Raw genomic sequence first — 13,401 nt, 5'->3', positions numbered from 1 at the left:
ATCTCCAACTCTATACATAAATATATTCCCAAAAGGTACTTTTACTAAATTAAATTATGGAAAGAAAATGCTAACGTTTAAAAGTTGTAACTTTCTTTTGTGTATCATTATTTCAAAGATAAAAGAATGTGTGAATGGGTGAGTGGACGGTTGAATGAATGAATGACTGGTTGGAGAACGAACGAACGAACGAACGAACGAACGAACGAACGAACGAACGAACGAACGAACGAACGAACGAACGAACGAACGAACGAACGAACGAACGAACGAACGAACGAACGAACGAACGAACGAACGAACGAACGAACGAACGAACGAACGAACGAACGAACGAACGAACGAACGAACGAACGAACGAACGAACGAACGAACGAACGAACGAACGAACGAACGAACGAACGAACGAACGAACGAACGAACGAACGAAAACAATCGAATGGAAAAATTGAAAAGGAAATTAATCTCTTTTGCCCTTTGCATCGCTTCTGCTACTAAAAGTATATGTATGCACCAAATTGCTGATTTTCTCCGACAGACAAATCATGAATAAACGATGGAGTTCATGAACTGGAGTACCGCAAGCTATGGGCGCAATGCCGATAGTACGAAGAGCTGACGACACATAATTTTCAGAAGTAGGTGTTGCAAAATCAGGATTTGCTCCAGTCATTTTTGTCGACACTTGCATAGTGGTGAGTACCTGGTGATCTACAACTCCTTGACATTCTAAGCGTAACGATTCTGCTAGCTTCAAAACAAACTGTTTGGAAGCCGTGTACGTGTTAGCCTTTGCACCTTTAAAGAATACAAGTCCAGACGAGATATGAACCATTGCGCCACGCCCTCTTTTGACCATTCCACCTTGAATCATGTGTGTCATTCGAACAGTTGAAAAATTGTTCACTTTTATGATGCTTAACATTCGATTAAGGTTGAATTCGTCAAAAGCTTTTAGAGGACCACCATGAGCCATTCCAACGTTATTGACCAAAATTCCAATATCCAGATCCCTTAGGTCAGAAGCCATTGATTCATAAGTTTTTTCATCGTCAATATTGCAAAAGTCATGTTGAATAATTTTCGTTTCAACATTACTAGATTCTTTGATTTCAGAAGCCACTTGATTTAACTTTTCCACATTACGGCTGATGAGAACAACATTGAGTCCTTGAGATGCAAGTTGTTTAGCATATTCTTTACCGATTCCATCAGTACAACCCGTCACTACTGCCCATTGACCATATTCCTTCAAATCCTTACGAAAATAAGGGATGCGAGTAAAGTAATAAGTACAAACAATAAACCAAATGTATGAAACAATATGGTATACAATGTACATCAAACATAACCAGCCAAGATAGACCAAGTATGTTTCTTCCATGTTCTTGCTGTTTATATTTTGTTTTATGTCTACAACGATAGCAAAATATAATAATCTCTATCTCGCACACTTACTGTCATGCAAGCTTTATCAACCACGCTTTTAACTGAATTTACTGGAAAATTTCAAAACGACTAACTAACCAGTTCGGAAAATTGCATAGAATTGCAGCACTCCGAAATTCCACAATTTTAGCTTTGTCAAATTCTACAACGTTAAATTTTGCAACTTTTCCTGTCCACTGCAAAATATTGCAACTTTTGCTTTTGAAAAGGGATCTCAAAACATGTAAACTTCGCTTTTTTCGAAAAAAATTGGTCGGCGTTCATAACTTTCAATTACAAGCTTTAAAATTGAAAGCGTTGCGTAGAATTACAGCGCACCCCTGGCGGAAGCGTTGCAAAAACCATCAACGTTGTGGAATATTACAGGGCTGCAGAATTATGCAGTTTTCTCTTGCTGAACTGATGACCGTACAAAGGCTTCCCGAGCGATTCGAATAGCAAATGTTGATATTTCTAACACCCGATTGTATGTAATCCATATTATCAAAAACGAAAGAGCACACGAGAATAATATTGGTCAATTTTAGACTAAAACTTGGAAGGTCAGCTTTTCGGAGTACTAATATATAAATGATGTTTCGAATTAAAAATGATTAGATATTACAAGTATACAAAAATTAGCGAGTTTTTATTTTCATGTTACTTTTAATAACTGTTCTATAAATGGAATCACTTAACCACTCTGGTAAGCTGATCAGAATTAAACGAACGAATTCATGAGCAGGATATCCACACGCAACATTAGTAAGACCAAGGGTACGTAAAGCTGATGAAACATAAGCATAAGCAGTTGGTGTTTTAAAATCGGGTTTACTATCTGACATTTTCGTTGATACTTGCAGAGTTGTCAAGACCTGATGATCGACAATTCCTTGACATTCTAAGCGTAACGATTCTGCCAGTTTAACAACAAACGACTTTGTGGCAGCATATGTATTAGCCATACCAGCTCTAGTGAAGACAGCTCCTGATGAAATATGAACCATTGCGCCACGACCTCTTTCGACCATTCCACCTTGAATCATATGTGTCATTCGAACCACAGAAAACATATTGACTTTCATGATGTTTGCCATTCGAGTTAAATCGAATCCATGAAAGAGTTGTAAATCGTAGCCATAAGCCAATCCAACATTATTGATCAAAATACCAATATCCAAACCACTCAACTCAGAAGCCATTATTTTATAAGCTTTTTCATCGTCAATATTGCAAAAGTCATGTTGAATAATTTTCGTTTCAACATTACTAGATTCTTTGATTTCAGAAGCTACTTGATTTAACTTTTCCACATTACGGCTGATGAGAATAACATTGAGTCCTTGAGATGCAAGTTGTTTAGCATATTCTTTACCTATTCCATCAGTACAACCCGTCACTACTGCCCATTGACCATATTCCTTCAAATTCTTACGAAAATAAGGGATACGAGTCAAATAATAAGTACGAACGATAAACCAAGTGTATGAAACAATATGGTACGTGATGTACATCAAACATAACCAGCCAAGATAGACCAAGTATGTTTCTTCCATGGTGTAAGCTTGTCTAATGTTTTATTAAACTGTAACGAATAGAAGTATGTAATGCTTTTGAAAAAACAAACACCCCTGTGTCACAGACCCGCTGAGTCCCCAGCCCCACCGGAAAATTTGGCCAAAATTTCGTATACAAAATTTCTCTTTCGTCTGGGTAAAATAACCTACACTTTCAGCCCCACTGGGAGATTAACAATGCCTTCATCCCAATTAGAAATTCAATGTAAAAATTTGCACACCAAAACCCATCCCGACTGGATTTTTTAAGCTTGGCACAATAAAATTTCTATCTCCACTGGGATTTGAACAGAAATTTTCATCCGCGCTGTGGGAAAACTAGTGCTGTGAGATAGGGCATAATCAGTCTAAAATAGGGCAATTTTAAGGCATATTGTGGGGTCAAACCGAAACTTTCTCTCCTTGGAACATAGTTGCACCTCCTTATTCACTATATTATTTTTCAACCGTCAACTTTTGACAATGAATGGCAAAAAAATACCATCCGGAAAAATAGTCAGGTAAAATATTCGAAGAAAATAAGTTCGTCACTTTCCCGACAAAAAAAACGAAATACATTATGATATTTGAACAGCTTTATAATTTGTAGCTTAATCTCGATAAAAAATGATTGCGAAATTAAATGGAGCTTTTTTAGAGCGGTGTAAGCTGACACATTATGCTTACTTTGAAAATATTTTGATTATTAAGTTGTTATTTCTTTCAGGTACTATTGGGGGTTTTGGGGCTCGGTGGAAAAACTTGCATTACGTTTAATGTTATTGAAGGACTAACTTATTCAAACCGTAAAATAGTCATCAACTCAAGAAATGATTTGGGCAGTTAAAAAGATGGATTGCCTGCCAGAAATGGCAGGCATTTGTAAGGCCTAGAATACACGCTTTTAATGAATTTTGAAGTCATTAACAAATGTGAAAAGACGAGAGAATGGTAAATGCGCTTTGGAAATTGAGATTAGATTCAGACTTGTAAACAAACAAAATCATCTATGTAACTGACTCAAAAAAACTCTATATTGATATAACGAAACTTCTTTCAAACTCTGTTCATTGCTTAGTAAACTGCCTGGGAATAACTTACTATTCTTTTTTATCCTCCCCAATTCCCCTTATACTTTAGTAAGAAATCTTTCAGTTTTCTATTTTCACTTTTCAATAGGTTTAAAGCAGGTTCAAGGAGCCAGCGAAAGCTTTTCTATCCCAAAATTTTAGGAAAAAAATCATGGTTAGTATCAATGGCTGTATTTGTTATTGCTTTTCAAAAGAACCAGAAAGAATGGTTATTATTAATGGTGGTTAGTTTCCTGCAGCGTATAAAAAGGGTGTTGTAAAGATTCAAGATAGGTGATGGTAGCCACTACAGGGTATTAAAAGGGTGGTATGAGGATTGAAATGGCTGGTGATAGCTACTACATGTTACTAAAAGGGTGGTATAGGGATTCATATGGGCGGTGATATCTACTACAACGTACTAAAAAGGGTGGTATAAGGATTTGAATTGGTGGTAATAGCTACTATATGGTAGTAAAAAGGGTGGTCCCATAAAGAAGTCCCAGAAAAAACTAGTACCATGTAATAAAAAAGGGTGGTGGTCCCAGACTTTTTAAGAATTACCGAAAATCAGGTTACTACCCCATGGGTTACTACACTGAACATGTACCCCCTCTGTTCACTGTAATGTGCAGATTTCCAACGTTCAATAAAACGTTTAAACAGAAATAAAATCTGCAACGGAGAAAAAGAAGGATGTAGCTGTGATGGAGTTTTAAATTAAATAGCAGTTTTTTACTTGTCGAAAAGAAAACTAAAAGAAGAACTAGAAGAAATTAAATAAAAATTTGGAAAATTTCGGATGAAAAATTAAGAAATAAAAATAAATTCTGTTACTGTTTGCTCCTCATTTTTCATGAGCAGAATTTTTACGCTCGAAGATATGACGCAGCCTATAGTCACCAGGGAGTGTGTATGAAGTGAAGAAATAGAAAATAAATGAAATCATCTTTGACAACAGCAGTTTTATTGAAATATTATATCCAATTGATTATTTAAGATTCATAAAAAATATTTAATTTGTTTACATTATTTCCTCATATAAAATCATAGTCACAAAAATTATACCGTATTGCTTCGAATAAACGCCCCCTCGTAAATTTTTTGATTTTCAGGATGGGCGTTTATTCGATGGAGCGTTTAAAGGAGGGGCGTTTATTCAAAGTAATACGGTATTCATAAAATTCAAAATTCTAAAATGTCTTCATAATAATCAAGCGTGGATAAAAGAAATTTACAGAACGAATTCAAATAACGAGCAGACGGGGAGCTCCGAATCCGTCCTGTATATATCAATTTATAAAAATACAGGACGGATTCAATTCACTTACTAAAACTAAAACTAGTTTAGAAAGTTGTGTTTTTTCTATAAAGAAAGTATGACCAGTGAAATAATAGCAAAATTTGATTGGCTGTGTTATCAACTGTCATTTGGAGCTGGGAAATTGAAACTCATCCAAAACCATGCAGTTTATTTTACCATCAGTATAGAAAAGAAGAAATCAAGCTAATTGGGAGCTCGGTATTTTCAAATGCAAATATTCAAAAAATAACTATATCGAGCATAGCGGATATCCAATTTTGTTTGTTCAAACAGGGGGGGGGCACGCAGTTACTACAAGACATGATGTGTATTAAGTGCTTTTTCAACACTTTTTTTCAGGACCACCACCCTTTGCAGTTACTACACCTTGGTAGTAACTGTTTTCAGAAAAGATTTCCAGGTACCACCCCTGTTTTTGAGTGATATCATCAAAAACATGCTCGAAATTACCCTAAATTGCGATTATTTTTCAACCTAAAGCCATTTTTGTGCTAGATTTTCTTCTAACTTACTTGGTTAACAGCTGTTGAAAACATTTTAATGATAATTAGGGAAAGCATAATTTCAAAGTTGGGTCTGAGAAAAATTTCAAATTTTTTTCGTCCTTTTATAACAAAAATATTTTTTTTAACAAAGAATTTTTTCACAAAAAAATTCATTTTTTGTGAAAAATTTTGAAAGTTCTTTAAAAAGAATCAAAATATAAGCACTTACTACACCAAAAGTGCTAGTTTTAGTGTTTGGCACCACCCCCAAACAGCAGTTACTACACTGTGTAGTAACTGTTTTCATAACTTCTGAATACAGTACCACCACGGTAGTAAGTGTCATACTGTCTTGTAGTAACTGCGTGCCCCCCCCTGGTTCAAAATACGATACCCAGAGGTTAATATTATTTACAAAAATGACAGGAAGATTATCTGAGAAGTTGGATATCTAGGGGTCTCTACGCACTGTAAAAGTTACGATATAAATGGGTAGCAAAAACAAAGCAATAATCAAAATTATGAAACCAACCTAATGTTTTTCTCACTCGCTTTTCTCGAGGGTCTTTAAGCGTCTGTTTTTACAATACTTTTGAAAGCTTTTGACAAACGGTAATCTACCAAAAACAAAAGGTGGAAAGGTCATTAAGATTGACCCAAGAATATCATGAGTCCAGTACCCAAAAGTGTGCGGCGTTAAGCCAACGGTGCGTAAAGCTGCGCCAGCAAAGGTGGCAGCATCTGGGGTAACTCTGGTGACTTTAACACTCCCTTTGGTCATATTTGTGGCAACAAAGAAGGGCGTCACTAATTGATGATGGACGTCTTTGCAGTGTTTAGTTTCAGCTTGGAGATTCTGGACGAAAGAGTTGACGAAGGCTTTAGTAGGTGAATAAACACTTATTAAACCGATCGGATAATAACCAAAGAAGCTGGAAATGTGAATCATAATACCACGTTTTTGTTGAATCATTTTCTTCGTCAGCATATACGTCATATGCATTTCACCAAAGGTGTTGGTATGCATGACACGGATATGTTCAGCCATCTCCAACTCATCATACAAGCGATCCCACTTACTGGACATACCAACGTTATTGACCAAAACTCCAACATCCAGATCTGAGATCACATTCCCAATACGTTCTTCATAACCCTCAGGTGTAGAAAAATCAAAAACAATATATTTGGTGTCGACACCATGAGCATTTTTAATCTCCTCAGCCACTCGTTGTAATTTCTCTTCCGTTCGGCTGATCAAGACGATGTTGAATTTCTGCTTGGCGAGCTCCACAGCATAAGCCTTACCAATACCATCAGTAGCGCCAGTAATGATAGCCCATTGACCATACTTCTTGAGGTCATTATAAATACCAAAAGAAGGTAGAACATGACACGTGATCATAAACAAGACGAATTTAATGACACGGTATGACCAATATCCTAGCCACGTGTAAAATATCAAGGATAAAAGCGCTGACATTTTTGTATTTTATATCTTTCTAAATAAAATGGAAAATAATAAAATAATTTGAATAAAGCAAAAATTTCACCATAACTTTGTCCGTCTGTCTGTCTGTCTGTCTGTCATATTTCGGCCAAAATTTGTTCACTAAAGCACAAAAATTGCATCTCTCAGTTACATGAATTGTCCATTATTCTTTAAACGATCCCAAATTTCTGAAAACTCCTTTCCTACATAAAAGAGGTGTGTTTTCTAGCAACGTTTCTTTCTACATACACACATGTATCAATTTGCAGAGAGCTCAATCAAACAAGCTGAAACAAACTGAAATAAGAGCTGCAAAGATTATCTATTTTGATAAAATAAATTCATTGACAAGAGATTATTGAAATATCGTGTCAATACTTGCTCATGGAAACAAATAGTTTCAGGTTACTTTCATTTTGCGAAATCTGTCCATGCATTAGAAGTATTTATATGTATCATGTTTGGAAAGGCTGTATTTGTAAATTAGATGATATATTGAAAATTGGTTTAGTGTTTCCTAATTTTTACTGATGATATGGTGATCGGAAGACACCGAAACGTCTATATATATGTTTATAAATTTTATTCAACTAAAATGAGAACACTTCTGTGCTTGAACTTCAAGTTGAAAATATTCAGGAGGATTAATCAATTTAATTAATGTTTCTGTAAAAATTTCATTTTCCTTGGGGTTTGAATAAAAACAACTATGTACACAGATAATATACAAGCAAACCAATTTTTAATATTGTTAAAAAACGAGCCGCGATTGAGAATCCTCTTTAAGTTCAATGGTTAATTACCGGCTAAAGGTACAGCTTTACCAAAGGTCTTCCAAAATAATGAAATTTTCATGCAATACAAACCTCTCAAACTGAAAACCGTTTTCATTCGTCAAACCTCAAGTCACTGAACTTTCAATCATTTTAATCAACGAAACAGTAGAAAGTTTGCCGTTTTTGAGTTGTTCCTTGGTCTGCGAGTCATTAGTTACTTTGATGCATATAGTTCGTATCAGCCTCCGATATTTTGGCGTGTTGACCGATTTCTCAGCGCGGTATATCGTTTTCTCGATCGACAAAGCTATAGCGTGGTCATCCTAACGAACAAATATATATGAAAAAAACTAAAAGTTAAAACATGAAAATTCGTCGGCTAATCTATTACTGCTGATAACATGTGTAGTCAAAAAAGATAAAATCCCATTTAATTGTCCTAATTATATGCTTATCATCGAAAGTTTGATGGCTTTTAAAAACTTCATTCAGAAAACATAAACTCTGTTCTAAAAAAATCTTGCTATTCTATCTGTATTTCGAAAGAATCATGTAACAACTTTTCCAAAAACTTCTTCATTTACTTATTACTCCTACGCATTCGTAGTCTATAAGCTGACTTGAAGTTTTTATGAGCTCAATTTTTTATAAACTTTCACCCGAGGTGTGGTATATATCCAGCAAGTTTGCAATCAGATTATATTACAAGATCTTCCTGTAATATTAATCCATTTTCGGAAGATTTTGTTCAAGAAAATCAAAATTCATTTCCAAACGCAAAAAAAAGATGGTTGCAGCTTTATATTTTCGCCGTTTTTGTATAGGCGGTTTTCACATTTTTAACATTTTTAGAGAACAATGGAATTTTTCTATTTTCAATCGTTATATACATTTGATTTTAATTGCTAAGAAATTTTGTAACATTCCCTTGCTAATGAAAGAGACGTAAAGTTACTTAATTTTTGAATGATGTTAATTAGAATCCATGTTCACAAAAATTATTTCAAAAAACCCTTTTGGAAATGAGATTGTTTGCAAGTTTCTAAAATTATTATTTCAATCAAATAATGAAATACTTCGAAGGAAAAAGGCCTAGGTCAATAATATGTCCTTTTTAGGGTCTGCATTTTGTGATTTTAAAATTACAGGGAAGGTGAAAATAAAAAAATGTAGTGTTTCCGGAATGCGGGTTAAGGAAAAAAGCTTTCATGGGGCCGGCCGAAAAATTTTTTTTGTTGCTATTTTTGATAACTTAAGATCATTGAACTTTAAAGATAACTTTTATGTACGCCTTGAATATGTATCAACTACTAATGTAGTCTGCGGCCGGGTCAGAAAATTATTTTTTTTCACCCGGCCGGTTTCCAGAAACACTACATTTTTTCATTTTTGCCCAAACTAAAGTTATTTAAAAGTATAAGAACAAGCATAGATACAGTGGAATTTCTAGAATTAGAACACGCACGGGGAACACAAATTTGTCCCAGTTTTTGAGACTGGTTTATAGAGTTTGTTAATTTGAAGGGTCTATCAACTTGTTCGAGTTGAAGACACGTTTGCGTTAGAAATGGAGACTCCATAATCCAATGATCTAAAAAAACAGGGGCTATTTATTACTGCTAAGGACAAAGAATGCAGATGCGGGTAATAATCAATAACATTTGTTTTAAAGTGGCATTCTCCGAAATTCAAAAGCTTTTAAGCATCTGAAGAATTAATTCCATGAAGGGCCATTCTGAACAAAGAAAAAGAACGAAAACTGAAACCTAAACAAAAACGACAACTTCCTATAAAAGAAGGGAAATCTGTTCAATCTGCACATGAAGGATTTTTAAAAACTTGTCCAGCAAAAAGGATAATAAAGAAATCAAATACGACTTACTTTAATGCCGATTGCTTTCCTTAAAAGCTGTTTTGCTTTTGTTCGGAACTTTTCCGTCTTCAAGTCAGACCGTACATCTATTGGTTGGCGTGCATTGATCTCTCTATAAAACTTCTTCCATTTCTTAAGTAGTAAACGCGCCTGTTCTTTGACCTCTGGATCGGAATGATGACGTAATTTATTGACCACGTGACCAACTTTCGTCTCTAGTAGAACACTTTTTGAAGGGATAGCTTTGTGCAGGTCTTTTAGTGTTGAGATGAGAAATTGTGGTGTGGTTTCTGCGTTTTTCAGGATTTCTTTCTGACGATGCACCTGTTCCACGATAACAACCCTCTAAAAAGATTTGATTTCGATTGTAAATACAGTATAGAGGTTTTTCATGTTTGGCTATCTTACGTAATTTCAGCCATTATGGAAGCAAACATTCGAACATGTAGAGGATACATTCGCAAATCGAACGTTTGCTTTCATAATTGCAGAAGTTACGTAACTTAAAAACAAAACATAAAAAACCATCTATTGACTACCTGGATTGTGGATGCTATCAGATTCAAAGTTTCAATTACTTTTTAAAACAAACCCTAAAAAATGGTTTCTTGGAATGACCAAAAGTTGACCCTGTCGGATATTTCTACTCCCACTGGCTGAAAAAAACTTACCGGGTCTGTGAAAAGTGAGAAGGGGGTGTGAAGTTTCAATGAAAAATCCTGTGTACTTTACCATTGTGCAGTGCATTAAATTCAATTGCTCACCGATAATGACTCAATAGTGGTCTGTTTCTTCCTTGGCTTCTGAGGTCTACCATTTTGTTTGTCATTGACCTGATCACGTGGTGTTCTAATCACGAATTTATCCATGCTGTAACTTTTTTATAACTTTTTGTATGCTCTATATGTTTTATCTAAAACGGTAAAAAGGAAAATACGATAAATAGCTTCATGAGAACATACTTTGTGTACAAAGATTCCAATAAGGAAAACCATTTAATGGGATAATCTGATAGGTTGAGACATTTGGCCAGCAGAAACGTTCCGTGGTCACGAGTAAAAACTCCAAAGTAATTTTGACTTAACTATTTCCCAAAGGATATATTACCACAATTTGAAAACAAAACTAAATATGGGTGCTAACATGGTTCTAAACAGTCTTAAGCTGAAATTCTTAACAAATTTCAAGACTTGTAAATTGAGCTTTGAAGAATTTTGACTTTGGAGAATAGCTAGGGCGAAAATAAAAAAATGTAGTGTTTCCGGAAACCAGCCGGGTGAAATACAATTCTTTCTGACCTGGCCGCAGACTATGGGTTCATCTATATGGTTCATCATAGTGAAAATCAAGTTGACCGTTCAAGCTATCAAACGTCGTTTGGTTAGATATTCTCGCTTGTAAATAAAGTTTTGTTCGTTAGTAGTTGATACATTAATATTTAGGGCTTACTTCATACTGTTTGTACATAAAAGTTATCTTTAAAATTCTATTTCAATGATCTTAAGTTATCAAAAATAGCCAGAAATAGCAACAAAAAATTTTTCCCGCCAGCCGCATGAGAGCTTTTTTCCTTCACCTGCATTCCGGAAACACTACATTTTTTTATTTTCGCCTAGGCAAAAAATGTTTTTGAAAATCTTTTTGCTCATGGCGATAAAAGAAACCAACATCAAGTATTTTCAAGAAGGATGCTGCTACTTTTCAGGTTATTTCTATTGTAAAATTTATATCAATTATCGAAATAATTATGCATAACTTTTAAATAGAGATTATTCTTCTTTAATTTGTTTGTAAACTAAATTTAGTATTTTAAATTCAAATAAATCCACCAAAATATAGTACTAATTTATATATAATAAATTAAAAAAATACATTTAGTAAAAGTGATATAAAAGATCGTCCTACTAGAAATCAGGTCCAAGACTTTTAATACTTTTGTGAAAATATAAAAAAGGAAAAATTATCAATATATCAAGTATCTACCAATTTCTCAACCAAAGTTTCAACAAGATACACCACCCATGTTAAATCATGTACTTAAAATTACTTGGAAGTAGCACCAGTGGATTGTGCCGGTTTAGCTGTCAAATCTCGTTCATATTTACGTTGTCGTTCTTTCTCCTTTGCAGATTCCAATTCCTCTCTCTCTTTTTGTAATTGAAGTTTCTGTGCTCTGATTTTAAACTTATCTATCCTTGAAGTTAAATTGTTCATCTCTTTTTTCATTGCAACCAGTTTCTTTTGATATAATTTCATTGTTTCAAAAGTGTCAGTGATCTCAGCCAACATAATATTTTCTTTGACTTGTGTTATTTCGTTTTGTGTAATGTCTCGTAATACCCCTTGATTTCTGAGCAGCTCTGTAACATTGTCTTGCACTGGTTTCAAATCATTCTGATAAAGTTCTAATACACCTTTTGATAGTTCTTTTGAGCTTTCCAAGCAAGGAGGAATTTCATTTTCATTTCCCGATGCATCAGTTGCTGTTGAATTGTGTGAGCTTTCCATTTACTAACAGTTGGTCTAATTTAATAATACTGATGATTAATAATAAAAAATTTAATAATACATTTTTAATCTGTTATAAAACCAAAGATCAAAGAACTTGTGGACAGCGAACACTATGTATTTGTGTGCTAAAATCTAAATCTATAACTATGTAACCAAAACTGGTAAGAAAAACAAACAATTTTTGTAGATTTGTATTTTTGTTTTGTTTTGTTATGATATCAGACAAACAGAAGATTTGAATAAAAATATTCAATTGTTCTAGTGGCATTCAATTCTATTCTGTGTTTGGGGTATTATAAGGCTTACAACCCTGTCTCTTTAGAGGTTTTTCAGAGTGTCTCCCATTTTGATACCAACTTGCGAATTAAGGTGGAAGCTAGAACCTTTCGCAACTCTTATACAATGGGCTAGTCCAAAAAAAATTGTACAAGGGTATTAATGAACTTTTTTCACTAACCCCCCTGGAAATTTTGGATAACAAACGCCCTGGAATAGCAAAATGAAAAAAAGCTACATGAAAATGCACAAAAAAACTAGAATTTAGCGAATGTGATTTTTTAATTTCTCCCCCTTTTTTGATAAACATCCAAAGTTTCAATCATCCAGACATTCCAGAAACATTTGTTCGTCAATAGTTACAACTTATTTTCCTGCCACAGCAAACAAATTTTGAAATGTTGCAAAAACGTTTAGCCCGTGTCCACCCCAGCTTTCTTTTAGTAAAAACCAGAACGCTTTAGCATACATAGAAAAAAAGTTAGAAGGGTTCAAAGTTCACAGAAAAATGAAACTAAGCTGGAAATGATAGCTAAAATCAAATTTTAGCACAAAAGCTGAAAACCTCAACTTTCAGATGGTGTATGTGCTGCTTACATAAAAAAATCCG

General features: G+C 34.4%; 5 protein-coding genes across 6 annotated transcripts; all 5 read right to left on the bottom strand.

Moving 5' to 3' along the window:
- Positions 1-71: 71 nt before the first annotated feature.
- On the bottom strand, positions 72-1,444 carry LOC136820655 (very-long-chain 3-oxoacyl-CoA reductase-like). The gene has a single exon (XM_067076851.1). The coding sequence runs from the start codon at positions 1,382-1,384 to the stop codon at positions 461-463; it is 924 nt and encodes a 307-aa protein (XP_066932952.1). The 5' UTR covers positions 1,385-1,444; the 3' UTR covers positions 72-460.
- Positions 1,445-1,785: 341 nt separating this feature from the next.
- On the bottom strand, positions 1,786-3,244 carry LOC136820656 (very-long-chain 3-oxoacyl-CoA reductase-like). Its single transcript, XM_067076852.1, has one exon. The coding sequence runs from the start codon at positions 2,982-2,984 to the stop codon at positions 2,067-2,069; it is 918 nt and encodes a 305-aa protein (XP_066932953.1). The 5' UTR covers positions 2,985-3,244; the 3' UTR covers positions 1,786-2,066.
- Positions 3,245-6,241: 2,997 nt separating this feature from the next.
- On the bottom strand, positions 6,242-7,911 carry LOC136820726 (very-long-chain 3-oxoacyl-CoA reductase-like). Its single transcript, XM_067076948.1, has one exon. The coding sequence runs from the start codon at positions 7,344-7,346 to the stop codon at positions 6,408-6,410; it is 939 nt and encodes a 312-aa protein (XP_066933049.1). The 5' UTR covers positions 7,347-7,911; the 3' UTR covers positions 6,242-6,407.
- Positions 7,912-7,999: 88 nt separating this feature from the next.
- On the bottom strand, positions 8,000-10,924 carry LOC136820727 (transcription elongation factor A N-terminal and central domain-containing protein 2-like). 2 transcript variants are annotated; one of them, XM_067076949.1, is made up of 3 exons: positions 10,769-10,924; positions 10,014-10,349; positions 8,000-8,454 (listed from the first exon to the last, which is right to left on the bottom strand). In XM_067076949.1, the coding sequence occupies exons 1-3, from the start codon at positions 10,871-10,873 to the stop codon at positions 8,257-8,259; spliced, it is 639 nt and encodes a 212-aa protein (XP_066933050.1). In that variant the 5' UTR covers positions 10,874-10,924; the 3' UTR covers positions 8,000-8,256. The 2 variants fall into 2 exon arrangements, with proteins under 2 accessions (XP_066933050.1, XP_066933051.1); XM_067076950.1 differs by lacking the exon at positions 8,000-8,454 and adding an exon at positions 9,549-9,722 and having other exon boundaries at positions 10,769-10,918.
- Positions 10,925-12,047: 1,123 nt separating this feature from the next.
- LOC136820628 (biogenesis of lysosome-related organelles complex 1 subunit 6-like) lies at positions 12,048-12,512 on the bottom strand. The gene has a single exon (XM_067076824.1). It carries the CDS (start codon positions 12,510-12,512, stop codon positions 12,048-12,050), a length of 465 nt encoding a protein of 154 aa, XP_066932925.1.
- Between the last annotated feature and the right edge of the window lie 889 nt (positions 12,513-13,401).

Source organism: Clytia hemisphaerica, unplaced genomic scaffold (genome assembly GCF_902728285.1).
Source record: "Clytia hemisphaerica strain Z4C2 unplaced genomic scaffold, Clytia hemisphaerica genome assembly, whole genome shotgun sequence".
NCBI lineage: Eukaryota > Metazoa > Cnidaria > Hydrozoa > Leptothecata > Clytiidae > Clytia > Clytia hemisphaerica.
The sequence above is the reverse complement of the archived record's forward strand: the minus strand, read 5'-3'. Positions and strand labels throughout refer to the sequence as shown.